This window comes from Lates calcarifer, linkage group LG7_1 (genome assembly GCF_001640805.2).
Source record: "Lates calcarifer isolate ASB-BC8 linkage group LG7_1, TLL_Latcal_v3, whole genome shotgun sequence".
Classification (NCBI taxonomy): Eukaryota; Metazoa; Chordata; class Actinopteri; family Centropomidae; genus Lates; species Lates calcarifer.
The window spans coordinates 17,519,013-17,535,216 of NC_066839.1; the positions used below are offsets into that span (position 1 = coordinate 17,519,013).

The window sequence follows — 16,204 nt, forward strand, 5'->3', positions numbered from 1 at the left end:
TACCAAGCCAGCAATTATTTCACATGGAGAAGTACAATGAAGCTATGCTCAAGAAGAATATGACCATGATAGGTAAAGATGCATAAAACAAAATAGCTGAAATTCTGTTGTAGAAGACTATTAAATCTGCTGCTCATCCTCCATGACAAATGTAATGTTAAAGGCAGCTTCTTGTTTTGAGTGATAGCGTACTGTAGTACATAAACACATTATTTTCTGTCAAAGTTAGTTTTGGTTCTTTCACATGAGAGATTTTTGTATTTATGTTTTTCTCTGTGCTTCTCACACTGGTTTGATGTGGGCAGGGCTCAGCTGGAAAAAGGTAATGTCACATACTTCCCGGTAAAATCCAATGATAGTTTGCAGCACAGTCAGTCAGATACTGGAACCACTGTTTACCAAAGAAATAGTCCCCATGAAAACCTGACAACAAGATTTCTGGAAGGCTTTTTCAGTTTCATTGAGGGGAAATTCTCAGAGATATCTGAAAACCTGGGCACATAAAACTAAAACTATGGTGTATGCCTATACACCATAGAGGAAAGTGAGAAATCATGTCTTTTATCATTTGGTGAAATAACTCTTTAAATGTATGTATTATTTTAAGTAGTATTGCACCACATTCATTTACAGTGGTAGAGATATTTATTCTGTGGCATGAAAACACTCTGATCCCAACTGCTGCCTCCCTTTTACACGGATCAATGGATGTCAGAATGTCCTCTCTCCTCTGTCGTTCATTTGCCCATGAAACATTATCTCTGTGTTCTGTGCTCACAACAAGCTGAGCAATAATTGCGCCCGCAGGTGTCTCAGATAAGGACTCCTCCTAAATGAAAAAAAAAAAAAAAAAACATACGAAGGGACATCTTGACAAACGCAAAGAAACGCAGCAAAGCTGGAGCTGTGAAGGTGCTGTGCACAGTGCCTCCTCAAAACTAACAATGAGTCACACATTTGGGAAGTTTGGCCTCACTTTCAGCACATCAGTGGCATCACTGCACCACTCGATCGTACATGCATCTCTCTTGTCATTTTGGAATATCTCAGTGTAATTCAGAAGGTCAGCAGCAAAATACTGAAAGCTTGTGTCAAATCAAATTATGTTTGGAGACGCAACATGATTAAATTGCAATTTGACTTTGAGTGTTTATTTCTCCTAAGGCCTAGAGACAGTTCCCCACTCAGAAAACTCAAAGATTGACAGAACACTGACTGGAAGCCTTTCTTCTCTGTCATTTCTATTTGAGTGTGGAGAGATTTCACCCTTTTGAAATTCACTAAATCTGTTGCCGTGTGCATAATGCATGGATCCTTTTTTTTAGTTCAGTGGTTTGGCTTCAATAGGCTTTCAGAACCATCAAAACATAGAGGGAGAGGAGGTCGCATGCTGTTGCGGGGAAAGTGACACCACGTTACTCCGGGCTGGGTTCGAAAATGTGATACCAGGAATACCAGGCTCGCTTAGTAGCACTACTATTATACATCCCTTTCAATTTTTCCCTCACTCTCTCATTTCTCTCTCCCGTACTTCTCCTTCTCTGCTGTTCGTTCCCCCACTCTCTCTTCCCTCCCTCACACCTCTTCTCCCTGTGACTAAAGGCAGCCCACTCCTCTGCAGTGGCTGCCTGCCTCCCTGATTTGCTCGCTGCTCTGGGAGGATTTGCATAGGCTGGCCCACTTGCTGCCTCTCCCCTCCCCCTTCCCCTCCCCATCCTCTCCCTCTCTTCCTCTGCCCCATCATCTTCGCTTAGTTTCACCTGAGACCTCGTCCTCTCCTCCTAACTCTCTCTCTCTCCTCCTCTCTCTCTCTCTCTCTCTTTCTTTCTCCCACTCTCCCCTTCTCGTTCACCCAACCCCCCCACCCCCCAACACCTTCTCCCTCACCACCCCCTCCATCTCGCTCCCTCCCAGCAGTTTCTCATTTTCTCATCCGATTCTTTCTCCCTGGCTTTTCTCTTTCTTTATCTGTCTGCAAATCTGTCTCTTTCTCCTGTGGAGTAATACAAAGAGCTATCAGTCTGGGTCTCCCTGGGTTAACAAGCCAGACCACTTCACTTCTCTAAGGACATAAAAAAAAAGAAAAAGAAGAAAGAGCTGGAGAAAGAGGGGGGAAAAAAGTCAGACAAATATTGGATCCAAACTTAAAGATGGAGGAGATAAAGCACAAGTGGGGATCTTCACCTTGCGTTGAGATTCTGTAGCCGAACTGTGAGGAAGAAGGGAGTGTGTTACTGCCGAGACGATAGAGAGGCAGAAATCTGACAGTTTGCCCGTGCTGGAGTGTGTGGAGCTCCTCGTCTCTCTGTCGTTCCCTCCCTCCATCTCTCCCTCCTCCTCGGTCTCATAGCCGAGGCTGTGTATTATCTGTGGCTTGACAGAGCGGAGCTGTGCAGAGCAGAACGAGGCAGAGCGCGCGGACAGAAGGCTGCGGCGCAGGTTGTTCCCTGTCCTGTCATTCACTCTGTGCCTGCAGGTGAAGAGGGGCGCACAGGGACGTATTCCAGGTGTCTCCCGCGAAAGAGTGCATGCACAGTCTCGCGGGTTGCTTGCATGCGCGCACACACAAGCAGGCTACATGGTCATCAAAGGAAAAGCCACAGGGTGATCCTGCCGAGAACAGAAAGTAAAGACATATTGGATTCTGGTTCAAAGAGCCAGCAAGCAAACGAAGAACAGCGGGATATCTGCTGCCTTCCAACGAGTGGAGTCCAAGAGACAAGCCTGAGCTGCATTTTGTTTGGAGGGAACTGCTGGATCTTACATTAACAAGGAGCTTGTGTTCATTTCTCTCTGCTATGGAGTTTGCTGCTGTACCCTGGTTACGGGAAGGTCACTTTTTCTGAGATCCTTGCACATCTGCTTTACTCTCTTTTAAATATCCAGTAGGGGGGGGGCGTGAACCATGCTCCCCAAAAGAAAGCCCCAAGAGGGCCAGCTGTTTTGGATGTTGCCTCTGGCAGTGGGATGGATGGTGCTGGGCTCTGCTTGGGGCTCCTCCTCCTCCTCATCTTCAGACCTCCATCTCCTTTCCCCTACCCCCGGAGCCCCCCTGCCCCCTGCCTTGCCCCGGCCTGATCACCTGCAGGGCCCTCAGGGGCCCAGGCACCACCAGCCACCTGTGTCCATATACCGCTCCCCGGCCTCACTACGAGCCGGCCATGGTGAGTCCTGTCACCACCTTTCGCCTCCTGCTCTTTGCTCTCCCTCCTCTCTGTCTTTCCCTGCTTCTGTCCATTTATCATCATGACTGATCAGAGTCAAAGGGAGCCATCTGTAGCCACCTCTCTATCATTTTCTTCTCTCTATAACTGACTCACTCACTTCCTCCCTCCCACTGTCCCTCTGTCTTTGTCTTTCTTTCTCGCTCTCACTCTTCCCTCCACCACAGCACGAAGCACTAACGATAGTTGACAGCAGTGCTGCATCATGGATCTGTATATCGTTTATGAGATTATAGGTTTAATTGTCAGTGAAAGGCACTGACAAGCAAAACACCCACAGTGACTCTATCAACTAAGGAGCAAGCAGCAACTCTGAATTACCATGATCCCACTGTGTAACTGATGATTGATGAGCGAAAAACTAGACGATGGTTTTCCTCATCTTTTAATAAGAGTCCTACTATTCTCCGCTTTTGTCAAGGGGGTTGTCCTCTTACGTGTTAGGTCTCTGTTAGACAAAATGCACTGTGACATCTGGCTTTTTGAAGTTGACTTAAAATTTAACAACTCTGTTTAAAAATGTCCATGTAGGATTTCACGCATCTGTTATCTCTTCTAACAGCAGCACAAGCTTTTCTTCTCTGCAACTGAATGTACACACCCAGGAGGGAGAATTAGCACCAGTGGTCAAATGCATTTCTCAATATTGACTTTTGTTTTATAGCTACTTAATGTGATCTATTTGCACCATTAGCACCTAGACAGACATCAGTTGAATCTTCAGTTTCTCTGAACGTACATGCTTTATTGTATTACCATGGCATCATAAGGTGACTTTTATTTGAAGAATTTATTTATCCTATTTTTTGTTTGTCTGTTTTGTCAGTTTTTTTTACTCCTGCGGTAATTACTGGTCCTTTCATGAATGACTACACTGTAAATAGAGAATAAGAAGTTAATCACGTATAGAAGTATGTAGATATTAAGTGATGAGGTCTAACCGTGTCAATATATGTATTTGAAATTGGAGTAAAGAGATTCACTAAGATTACACTCAAAGGTGGTGCAGGCATTTAAAACACAGTTATTTTTACACATATTGTTATGGTTTGTATGTTGTCATTATGATAAAAAGTGACAGCAAAATCATTTTTAACAAAATTGAATTATCAACAGAATACAGCATGGTAACTGTGGTGACCTTGCAAGATGCTGGATTATAATGTTTAGACAGAAATACCACTGAAGTATTTTTTTAACATAATGCAAAAGATGCAGACTGGGACAATCCAGTCTGTGCCTTTGTGTCATACCAGATCAATCAGTCCCTGCAGGGGGATCGAATCTGTTTGAAAAATAAATTTGAGCCAGGTCTATGCTTGACTCCTTTTAACACACCGAGGGCTCATTTTTAGCACGTTGAGGGCTATTGGAGCAGATGAGCCTGACAGGCAGAGAGGGAGGGAGAGAGAGAGAGGATCTGCATTACTAATGTGGAATGTGCAAACCATACAAAGTATGAGAGTCTGGGCAGGGACTGGGTGGCAGCCATTTAAAAAAGCCGCAGGTAAGATGCACGTTCCTGTGCATCAGACGGCTGCACAATGATTGATTTACACTGCTCTCAATTTCTTTATTTTATCCTGAACTTAAAATTTTCATTACAGTTGAAGGTGCAACATTAGGAAGTTACTGTATGTTATGTTTGTCTGTTTGCCACACCAATAGCATTATTTCTATTCATTTGAATCATCATACCTAACTGATTTAAAACATTTGTTTTTACATATGGATTCTAGTTTGTGGATGAAATAGTTTCTTGCCCAAACTATATTTTATCCACATGCTTTAAGCACTAGAAGCTCCTGTTATCAGCCACACTATTGAATGCATCATAAGTCACAGAGGTTTATAACTGTTTATTAGTTAGTTGGGATTGGTTCTGGTTGACTTTTGTGTAAATTTGCATGCAGAATGTGGTGACTCAGTACAGAGCGAGATAAGAGAGAGGATAAAATCAGGAGATTAGGAAGCTTGTTACTGTGCATATGTGTGTGTGTTTGTGTTAGTGTGTGTGTCTGTGTGTTTGTGTTTGTGCAATGCCTATTTACAATTCAGCAGCAACAGACTGACCCTGGTTATTGGCGTGATTGTAATTACAGATTCAGAGGAGACCTTGGAAGAAAACATACAGACACAACAAATACATGCTACAATTTATACTATCTATATTCTCACATACTGCACAGTACGTGCACAGACACCTCAACACTAGCATGCGTGATACATGTGTACATATTCTATGCATACATTCACACACCTTAACACACACACACACACACACACACAACACACCCTGAGGTGTTATGCCCTCTGCGTATGTAAACTCTTAATTAGAGCCAGTGACTAGGAGTGATCCTCTCTGTCAGGGCAAAACAGTGCAGAGGTATTCATAAATAAGGGAGTATGTTTAGGGTGCCATAGGCATGAATATCCAATAACAATTTATTTTTGCTTTTTTCATTTATTTATGTATCACCACACTGAAAAAAACTCTCTCTCAATAGGCATTAATCCATTAGTTGTTCTCAGGAAGGTGCAGGAACAGTAATAAGTTACTGAGAGCATAATATGTTTTATTTCATTAGACACTATTTCCATAAGTTCTTAGATACTGGAAAGATGTTTGAAGGTTTCTGTTTTTTTCTTCTTCTTTTTGACACATGCAAATTCTCTGGTGATTTCTCCATCTTACCAAAAGTGTCAGTGTCAGTGCTTAAGGATGTGTACTTTTAGTTGTGTGTTTATGAACTGAACTGACGCAAACCACATTTATATTACATTGCATATATATTCCTAGTAGCAGCTTGAAGTCAATGTTAAGATGCAAACAACTGACCTACTGTATCAATTATTCAGTATTTAGACAAAAATATCTCTGCTCTATTGTTTAGACCATAACGTACTGTATGTATTAATTCACCCACAGAGTATTTCCACAATATATTATTATCTGCTGCTTTAGCAGACATATGTATATGAATAATCAAAAGGATTTATTGGTCAAATTCAGATCATGTGAATTCTGCTTAATGCAATACCATACATTGAATATATGGACAGAGGGAACACTTCAGGTGATAGTAAAAGCATCACCGCTTCACTATAAATTGAGCAGACATTGTTTAAAAGTGAATGAGTCAACCGAATAACAACTGTGAGAGTGGTTTGACCTGCTTTGAAGCTTTGCCCTTAGCACTTAAGGAGACTAAAAGAGAAAGTGTGTGTGCGGTTTGCCTCTGTGTGCGTATACATGTGTAGCAGTCGTTTGATGCAGGATCACCTTGTAGAGGGTGGCTTTGGAAACACCATCTTCCACATAGAGTCAGTGGACCTGTGCTGTACTGTAAGTCGTGAGAAGGGTGAAATGGAGGGAGGAAGGGAGGCTGAGATAGTGTCGTATTTTCCTCTGAGGTAAGCTTCGGTTCTGTGATTTGAATAAAGGCTGCATCAAATCCTTCCTTTCTTTCACAAATTATCAAAGGATTGACATTTTTAGTTTGAGTCTGCTGTTTTTCTTCCCCGGGCCCTTAACACTGTAAGGGAAAAGTGGCAGCATTGGCACTTAGTTTAACTGAAGAATGGCTTTTTCTCACTGCTGGAAGAGTAATTGAAGAGAAAGTGAAGAAAGTCTAATGCAAAAAAGATTCTATTGAAACTTTGGATCAAAGTGTATTCAAGACCATTGTGTGATAAATATTTCTATAAATATATTATGTGCTCACTTCAGGTGTCTCATGTAGAACGGGAGCTCTACTTCACTATCAGTAAAGCACATTGAAGACATGTTGACATATTTATGTTCTAGCTATATTCTCTGTTCCATTCTGTTTTGTTTAGATGTTTGGCCATGCTGGTGGAACAGCTGTCTGTTGGTCATCAGTCACTTGGTTGGTTGGTCAGTTGGTTGGTCATTTGGTTAGTCGGTCTACTACTCCGGTCCAGACTGAAAAATCTCAACAACTGCTGAATGTATCGCCATGGAATTGGGTACAGACAATCTTAAAATGGATCAGAATGATTTTGGTTAGCACTGACGAACCTATCATCTAGCACCATCATCCGGTCACAATTTCAGTTTGCAAATGTAATGACTTTCCTCAGGTGTACTTTGCTTTTAGTGCTAAATAGCAAATGTTAGTATTCTAATGTGCCAAACAGATATGGTAATCATGGTAAGCATTTTACCTGCTAAAAATCCATATGCTAGCATTGTCATTGTGAGCGTTTCACCATCCTAACATTAGCTTCTATCTTAAAGCCCCATTTGCCCAAATGCAGCCTCACAGAGTCACTAGCATGATTGTAAATTCTCAGATTAGTTTCCTCTCCTTGCCTTTTTCTATTAATTTCATCCCTGTGGAAGTTCTCCCATTGAAACCAGAGTTAAAAATGTAAACCATTAGCCACAGGTGACTGCACTAAACCTCTCTGGCTCTCATGGTAACATGATTCCAGTGAAAAATGCTAACCATGACATTGTCGCTATTACCCCAGAGTATACAAAGGGTAATAGTTGAAAATTATTTTTCAAATTGTGGCAAGGGCAAAGAAATAACCGCAAATACCAAATGGCAAAGCATTTGTTTTCCCTCTCAGTTGGTTCAGTAGCTTGTGGACATAGGCATGGCAACATACTAGAACGGTTTGTGTTGTCACAGCTGAAGTTATGAAAAATGTATTTGACCCCTCAGTCTCCTGTAAAATGTATTAGTCCAGGTGCGGAGGCTGCATAATAACTCCCGCATGTAGCACATATATGAATTATTCCCATGAACCCAGAGCATTGCATGCTTTGTGTTGCTGTCTACCTTGATGAGGTGTGCGTTTGTGTGTGTAGGGGGGAGTGTGTGTAGGCATAATACAGGACATTGTATAGACTTAAATGATATTGCCCTCTGGCAATTCATTATGGGTGCTGTACTAAAAAATAGAGAATGAAGAACAGGGGAGTTAGATGGTTGAGGGATAGAGGAGAGGAATAGGAGATTCCTGTGGACTTACTGTTTTTCACCATCTCTCAAAGACACAGCAAGCTGGATTCTCATTTGAAAACATTTCTTCTCTCCCTCTTCATCTTGCTCCTCTTTTCTCGAATCCTCGCCCAGTTTTTTTTTTCACTTTTCTTGCTGCTCCCTGCTTATGCTCAGGACAGCAAATCAATAAGAAGAGCAGTTTTAGGAGCTTAATTATGTGGTTATTTTAGTTTTTTGCCATCTCGGCCCCTCTTTTTGCCCTCACAAGCCTGGGCATTTTATCTTAGTGAAGACAGGGCTGTTTTTCAGGGCTGCCAGAGAGGAGGGAAAGAAGGTGAGGAAAGGAAAGGAAAGGAAAGGAAAGTGGAAGCAGGGGAGAGAATGAAATAAAACAAAGGTGCAAAAACAAAGTTGAAAGCGTTAATGAGGTGACAGTGACATCGCAGTGGCTCCTCTCCTGCATTTTCCCTCTCATCCTGACCTTTATCTCACTTTTATGCCTGCTCAGCTCACAGCCTCACTTTTTACCTTCCACTCCTTTCTCTCCCTGACTTTCTCTCTTTGCTCATAGTTCTTTCCTTTCACAACATATAGATAAACATCTTTTTTTTCCTCCAAAACTCTTTGCTTCACTGTATTTTTTTTTACCCCCGTAAATCTGCTTGCTCTGCAAATTAACCAGGAAAATCTGTCCTCGCAAACTCATCCTCTAGAAACTCAGTGCTTGCTTTTTTCCCCCCTGCTCGGTCACTCCAGCTTTGGGTTATTAATTATATTTATGCTCTCTAACTTTACTAATTATGGCTATGGCTCCAACAGGAAGTAGTTGAAGACATTTCATAATTATCCATCAAATGATTATTCGTTTGAACAAACCCCCACTGATTGGAGCTCCATCCTTGATGCAAATGAATAAGCGGATGAGCATGACTTGAACCAAGCCTATAGATTTTTAATATTTCATCCTTTTTTATATGTCTCTTAATATTCATTTTTGAATTAATTCATTTCTTTTTTGCAAGGACTTTATCTGTGTGGATATAGAAAAGTAGTTACACTTTCTAGTGTTGATCCCAAAGCCAATTAGTTTGAATGGCTGTGCCCCTTGTGTCACGTCTGTCTCCATGGAGACAGTGACAGAGCCTCCAGAGATTAGACAGTACAAGGATTTCCAGCAGAGGTCATGAGACATGGTGGATGTGACCCATGATGACATCATATATATTAGGTTGCTTGCCAGCTCCATGTTGAGCTCATTATGGTCTCCATCAAACAAACAGCTTTCAGATACTCCATTTTCCCCGCCACTCACCAAGTGACACCAGAAGACTGAATCGGTCACCTGGGCCCCGCTCTCTTCGTTGAAGTCATTGGGATATTATTACACATATTTGAAATGAAGAATGTGACCTTGAGGGGACCAGATTAATGATTTATATAGAGTGTAGAAAGGGCCTCCCACCCTCACACTCATACCTCCCCTCAGGATGTGTCTCTTGGCAGTAATTAGCACTTCAATGATTGATTTTTGATTCTCTGAGAAAGGCTGTTGGTGCTATTGACAGCAAGATGGAGTACTTTTATAGACAGTGAAATGTAATGTCAGCTATTTTCATATTTCATATTCATATTCACCTTAGGGTTAATGGGCTGTCTTAACACTGTATAGGTATAGAGGGGTTGTCAAAGTACAAATTAAGTATTTTAAAAGAAATAAAATTAATGTTTTGTTTTTTTTTTTCAATATGAGGTTACCTAAGTAGTAATTAACCTAAATTTGCCCTGTGTTTGCATGTATAATGCACTGGATGACTAAATGAATGCGTTCTGTGTTTTTGTAAGCTTAGACAGTAGCACCATGTCAAAGGTGATTTTTGTTATTGCTCAGCACTCCAGAGATGAGGCCGAGCATCTAGACAAACATGTTTTTGCAGACACATACGCAACCAACAGATAATTCATCCCCTGATAAATATGTTTACAGTCAAGCAAATATAATATTTGTAATCCCCTCCATCTCGCCCTGCAAGGACTGGATAAATATCTCTTGCTCCGCCAGGTTTCCAATGCAGTATTTCTCTTTCATTGTGGTTTATCATGGCAGAAGAGAGAGAGAAAAAAATGCAGAGGGAGAACGAAGCATAGCGGTGTAAAGAGTGAATAAGCAACACAGAGATAGAGAACTATTTAGGAAGAAAGAGAGATAGCAGAGGTGGCAGATAAAGTGGGAGGGAGATGGAGAGAGTGTACACGTGCAAAAGAAAAAGAGGTGCAGCAGAGAGGCAGGCAGAGAAAGAGAGATTGGGATAGCCTCTCCAACCCACTCTAGTCCAGGCTAAAGTAGCTAATGGGCTTGCCCAGACTCACTGAGTGGATATTGCGTTGGGACTTCCTGCAGTCCCTTAGCAAACAGACAGCCAGGGTTGGCTAAGAGGCTTGCTGGCCAGCCGGAAACATGATATCATCTTGCTAGCACCACTAATATGAACATACCGCCAGCCAGAAAGAGAGACAGACAGATAGGCAGGCAGGCAAGGCGAGCCGGCATGGACCCAATTTTGACACAGTCTATGAAGGAACACCTGTCGGGAGAATTGATTGGGCAGGCTGATGGGTCAGTGAAGGTGTTTCGACATGCATGTGCTGTGTCCTGACACACACAGCCTGTATAATAACTTGTAGGAGGATGGGCACACGTCTGAAGAACGACAGACCAGTAACAGAAAACACACTTGTGTGTCCACACATCACACAGGAAACATAAGATACAAGGGCATGAGGGAGATGCTTTTTCCCCATTCTGACATCCTTCCCTCCTCTTTTAGAATGAGTCGTACTGCTTGTGCTGCTGTAGAAGACATTGGATTCACGGTCATGCACACTGTTTAGACATTGAAAATCCTCAGTGAAACCTAAACTTTTGTTCCTGTTTTCTACTAATGGTTGTGCGTATAGAGGCATCATTGAAGACCAAATTATTCTCATTTTGTGCACATAAAAACAATTCTAGATTGGTAATGCAGGAAATTAAAAGAAAACACTGGAGGACACACTTCTGTAGTATTCATGTCATGCTACGTGTTACATGTCTCCACTCTACCAGAAAGCTCAAAAATTAAACAGTAGAAACAGCCAGTGTCTTGGGGGCTGTGCATAACCACAATGTCCCTGTTTTGAGTCCAGATGGGGATCCTTGTAGCATGTCACCCCTCTTTAATCACCATACTGGCTGATTAAAAACACCAGCTACTGATGCTCAATTAATTATGTAATCTTGTCACATCGTCCTAATTGTTTTCACATAAAAAAAAAAAAGTTGAGAGAAACACGCAGATTTACATGATATTTTGCCAAAATTTAGAGAAATTTGCTTAGAACTCGCACATTTACAAAAATGTGTTTAAGTCATATACTGACGCCATTAGGGAGGGCGTGCGCATACTTCAAATCTTTGCCACCCAGCCGCACTTCCTCAGTACACAGCGCTCCTCCCCACTGCACACATCCCAAACACAGCACTAGGACTCCCTTGGGAATCATTAGCACTCTCTGATGGGCAATATTGTGCCATGGTCAGTCATAAGTTTAAGAGTGGGTCAGAGGGCATGAGTGTTTTTCTCCCCCCTCCTTGACCTCTTGTTTATTGTACAGCAAACTGCCTCCGCGTATCTGCCTCTCTCTATGTGTAAAGCTTAGAATCATAAGTAGTGCTTTGTGTGTTCACAGTAAGCAATACATGTTTTTATTTTGCTGCAATCCTGAGTGTAAAATAAACTGGCAGAATTAACATAAAAGGGAGAAGGTAAGAGAGATAGGAAAAAGGAAGTAGACCTCTCCTTTACTGGAGTCTTACATAAGCGTTTGAGACTTTAAAGCAAGCCTTAACCTGTGATTCATCCTGTTTTACAGGGCACTTAGTGGATATGGATAATTCATATGGATCCCAAAAGCCCCCCAGGGCACTGTAGATGTAAACAATATATGTCCCATATTTGTTAGAATGAAGAGAGCAAGGAGCAATTCAGCCTCACTAGCAGGATGAAACTGCAAGCGCGCCGCCTGAGCAAGATTGATTAGACGCTCATTACTCCACATGCGCCTGTGTCAGTGTGTGTGGGGGTGGGAGTGGGTGTTTCCTTGATTTGATTTATCAAGTGCTCAAAAGCAGGCCGAAGGATTAATCACAGAAATGATACCATGCCAAGCTATTATCTACATTGCTTTATCTGAAGATGCTGACTCTAACTTGATACTGACTGTGTGTATCTATGTGTGTGTGACTGTACATCTGCTTATAAGAGGCAGTTTGAATTGAAGAGATTATTATGGTTCATGTGTCATGCTCTTCTTCATGTCTGTTTTTTGTTTGCAATGTGCTGGTACTACTTTCTTTGGAAGAGCATATTGAATTGTAGACAAAAGAGATGTCTTATTTCTAATACAGTATATACATGTGCCTGTAATCTGCTTACAAGATTCAAGCTCAAGTGTGGATCAATGAATAAAGGTCTTTTGTGAGGTCTACACTCTAGATGCAAACAAAGACACTGCTGCTGGTGCTACTGTATCTATACCAAGAGATGAGTCACCCCTCTTCCACCTTTCTCCTCTCTTCTCCATCACTTATATAAAATCACTCAACTCTACTCAGTTCTGTGAACTTGAAGATACTACGACACACACACACACACACACACACACACACACGCACACGTAAAACCCCCCTCCCCACTCTCTTTCTCCCTCCCTCTTTCCCTCTAATTGATTTTCTCCTCTCTGTGGCTGTCCTCTAGCCAACACATTTGATCCTTATTCCACTCTTACCTCTGCCTGCCCTTATCAGTGCTGACTGTAAACTAAGCAGATTTCTCCAACAAAAGGCTTGCTTTTCCATTCTTTCAGCATTGCAAAATCAATCTATTTATCTGTCTCATCAAGCTATTTTACCATCTCCCCTGCTATATATCTTGCTGCCATAAATTCTCAAATAAAAGCTGGCATTCAGTAGCTGAGCCTCTCATAATAGTGGATGACACAAACAAATAAAGTTAATAAAGGTCAGCTAAAAATATGGACAGGGAGTGGAATTATCTGTACTAAGCACATGGTAAATTCATTATGATGTAAAATTCCAAACAGTAATTTCATAGTGCAACAGTATAGTCCTGTCATTTACCAGAACTATTTTCTTCAGATATTTAACATGAAAAGCCTCACCTGCCCATTAGTCTGTCAGAAGGCATTTAATATTAGGAGTATCCGTGATCAAAAAAAATGTCAAAGTGGAAATGCCTTAAAATCAGTAGTGAATGACAATAAAGAAAGTTAGCAGCAGAGTGATGCGCATGACGTGTTATCTGTTGTTTTACTGATTAGTTGTACTAATTATTAAGACTGTCACTGTCACTGTAATAGGAGGAGGGAGTTTTGAGTTTGCATTAACAGCAAACAGCATCAGCAGCAAATTAATAGAAAAAAAAAAACTGAAAAAAAAAGAATAAAATCAGAAAGTGGGGACAAATCGTACTACAATATGATAAATTTATACTGAAAAAGTAGGAGGGAATTAGAAATACAGGTCTGACTCTAATATAAGCTGTGTTCAGACACATAAAGACCTGGTTTTCTCTGCACTGTGGCATTTTCAGTCCTAGGATTTTATGCTAATCCATTCTAAATATTCAAAGGCTAAGTGATAATTATATAAAATAAATGATAAATTAAAAATATCATGGTATCTAGCTATCTATGGAGCTATCCACCTACCTTGCAATTGGCTACCTAGATGCCCAGGTATGAAGGCAGCTGCCAATGAAAAAACTGCATTGTGTTTCTGTATTTCAAACCCTGTTCTTTTTCTCCATTGAAGTGACTTGCATGAAAAGGACTAGGCCTTAGAATAGGCAGCATACAGTACAGATTACATCTTTGAATGCAACAGAGAGAGACAGGCTTATCCTGATACAGTATCACTCTCCCAGATCCATAGGCATGAGCATGCGGCCACGTGTCGCCTGAATGGAATTCAACACTGATGCCCACGCATGATTTGTCACCGATGTTAATTCCACAAACCAACATCCCAAGCCATTCATTTTCATAAATAGCCCGTGTTCCGTTTTTATCTCTATCCCTTGTCTATCCATGGTGTTGTCTTTTCCTCTTTATCTCTTGGTTAATTCTCTTGTTTTATCTTTGCTTTTCTTTCTATCCAGCCCTCTGTCCAAGCTGTCTCCCACTCTCTCTTTCTCCCTCTCTCTCTCTCTTCTCTCTCTCTCCCTTTCTCTCTCTCTCCTTTATACTCTCATGCCAAGTTGCAGGCTCGGGCTACGTTGAGCCGCATTCGTGACAGCGTCTGAGCGAATTAACGCAGCGCTGCCACTGTGTGCAGACATCTAGGACACACAGCAGAGGAAAAAAAAAATAAAAATATTCAGCCCCCGTTCTGTCTATCTGGCCAAGCCGGAGCAGGGCTTATCAGGCTATACTAGAGGAGAGGAAAGAGAAGCGGATATTCACCCCATTCCAATGCCATAGTGTACATATCAGTGCCAGTCCAGACAACATAGTTGCAGTTTTCAAATGTCAAATGCTTATGTATGTGTGTGTGTGTGTGTGTGTGTGTGAGAGAGAGTTTAGGGCTAGAATAACTTATGCAGCTGAGTGAATTAATGTTTGAGCTGACCTTAATGTTCTCAGTGTAGAAGGCTGCTCTGCTTCACTAACGTACAGAAAGCAAAATGTATCTTCTCTAACACCAGGACAAACAGTGGAAACTTTCTCGCCTCATAACACAATAACTGATTGTGATATATGGTCCTGTATGACACCCCCTTGAGACAGTATTTCTACTTGACAGAATATTTTCAGCTTTTTCATATGTCACACTTTAACATAGCAGCCATCATTTTTAGCTGTTCATCATCACCAATTAGGATTTGTTAGAAAAGTGCAGTCGTAATGAGTCAGACATTAATAGACAACACATGCTCTAACTTCATTACCTTCCTCTTTAGGATCCATTTAGTTATTGTTACTGGTTCTGGGCAGTGATCCTTAGTGAAAAAACAAACATCTTATCTAACCTTTAGTGGTAGAACTGGTGTAATTGATGAGCGAACAGAGGTGATTATTGGAGCTGGCATTGACCACAGAATGCAGAATCAATACTGAAGTGCTGTATTGATCCTTATGGTGGTGGTTGATGAAGTGAAGAGGCTCATTGTGCCAACTGGGAGATGAGCGCAGGACGAAGATTCAGTGAGCAGATGGGTTATTATTGAGGGGTTAAGACTGTTGTCCAGCTGGCTTTGTTAAAGTTCAGACCTTAGGTGTTGGTCTGGCTTAACATTATGGCCCAAATCCCTGTCTGGAATTATGGTATTGACCTTTGTGTGAGCATGTGCTAATGTAGTGTGTCTTACTTGTAAGGACTGTTTGTGGTATGACTGTTGTTCTGTCTGAATCTTACAACACAAATATAAGTGTGTACGTGTAGCTCTTGCAGCAGCCTCTTACAAATGGAAAACGTGGCACTCTTGCTGCAGATGATCAAACAAGCCTATAATGTCAGTACTGATGGCTGTAATATTTCAAAATTTAAAAGGAAGGCCAACCAGAGAAATGAGCGTGCGTGTGCCGAATTTTAAATCACATGCTTTTTAACCGACCAAACTTGGCGAGTCTGGTTAGGTCTGCTTTCCAGAAGGCTGTCGACTAGATGGGAGCTGGCAGGTATGGTGCTTTGCAGCCCACTCTCCTGTCTCATGGAATACCGTCGCTCCTCGGTCTCAAACTGCCTCCAACTGTGTGTGTCCACATGTATACTGTATGTGTCTGTACGCATGTGTCCTGTGTGTGCACGTTTTCGCTGTGCTGCGTAGCCGTGGTATCGCCAGGAGTGATTTTTCTGCCATGTGGAATGCACCCCAGCATGGATCCACTTCAAAGCCTCCCAGATGCACACAGACTCAGGCAGTATGGATGCGTCCTTAAAAAAATGTT

At 41.7% G+C, this 16,204-nt stretch overlaps 1 protein-coding gene across 2 annotated transcripts in view; it reads left to right on the top strand.

Annotated features, from left to right (window-relative positions):
• Positions 1-1,813: 1,813 nt before the first annotated feature.
• LOC108895816 (neurexin-3b-beta) overlaps positions 1,814-16,204 on the top strand; it is a 103,221-nt gene continuing 88,830 nt past the window's right edge. For both annotated transcript variants that reach the window (XM_018694751.2, XM_018694752.2), the window contains exon 1: positions 1,814-3,164. In XM_018694751.2, the coding sequence (XP_018550267.1) occupies positions 2,906-3,164 (259 nt within the window). In that variant the 5' untranslated portion in view covers positions 1,814-2,905. The remainder of the gene's footprint in view (positions 3,165-16,204) is intronic.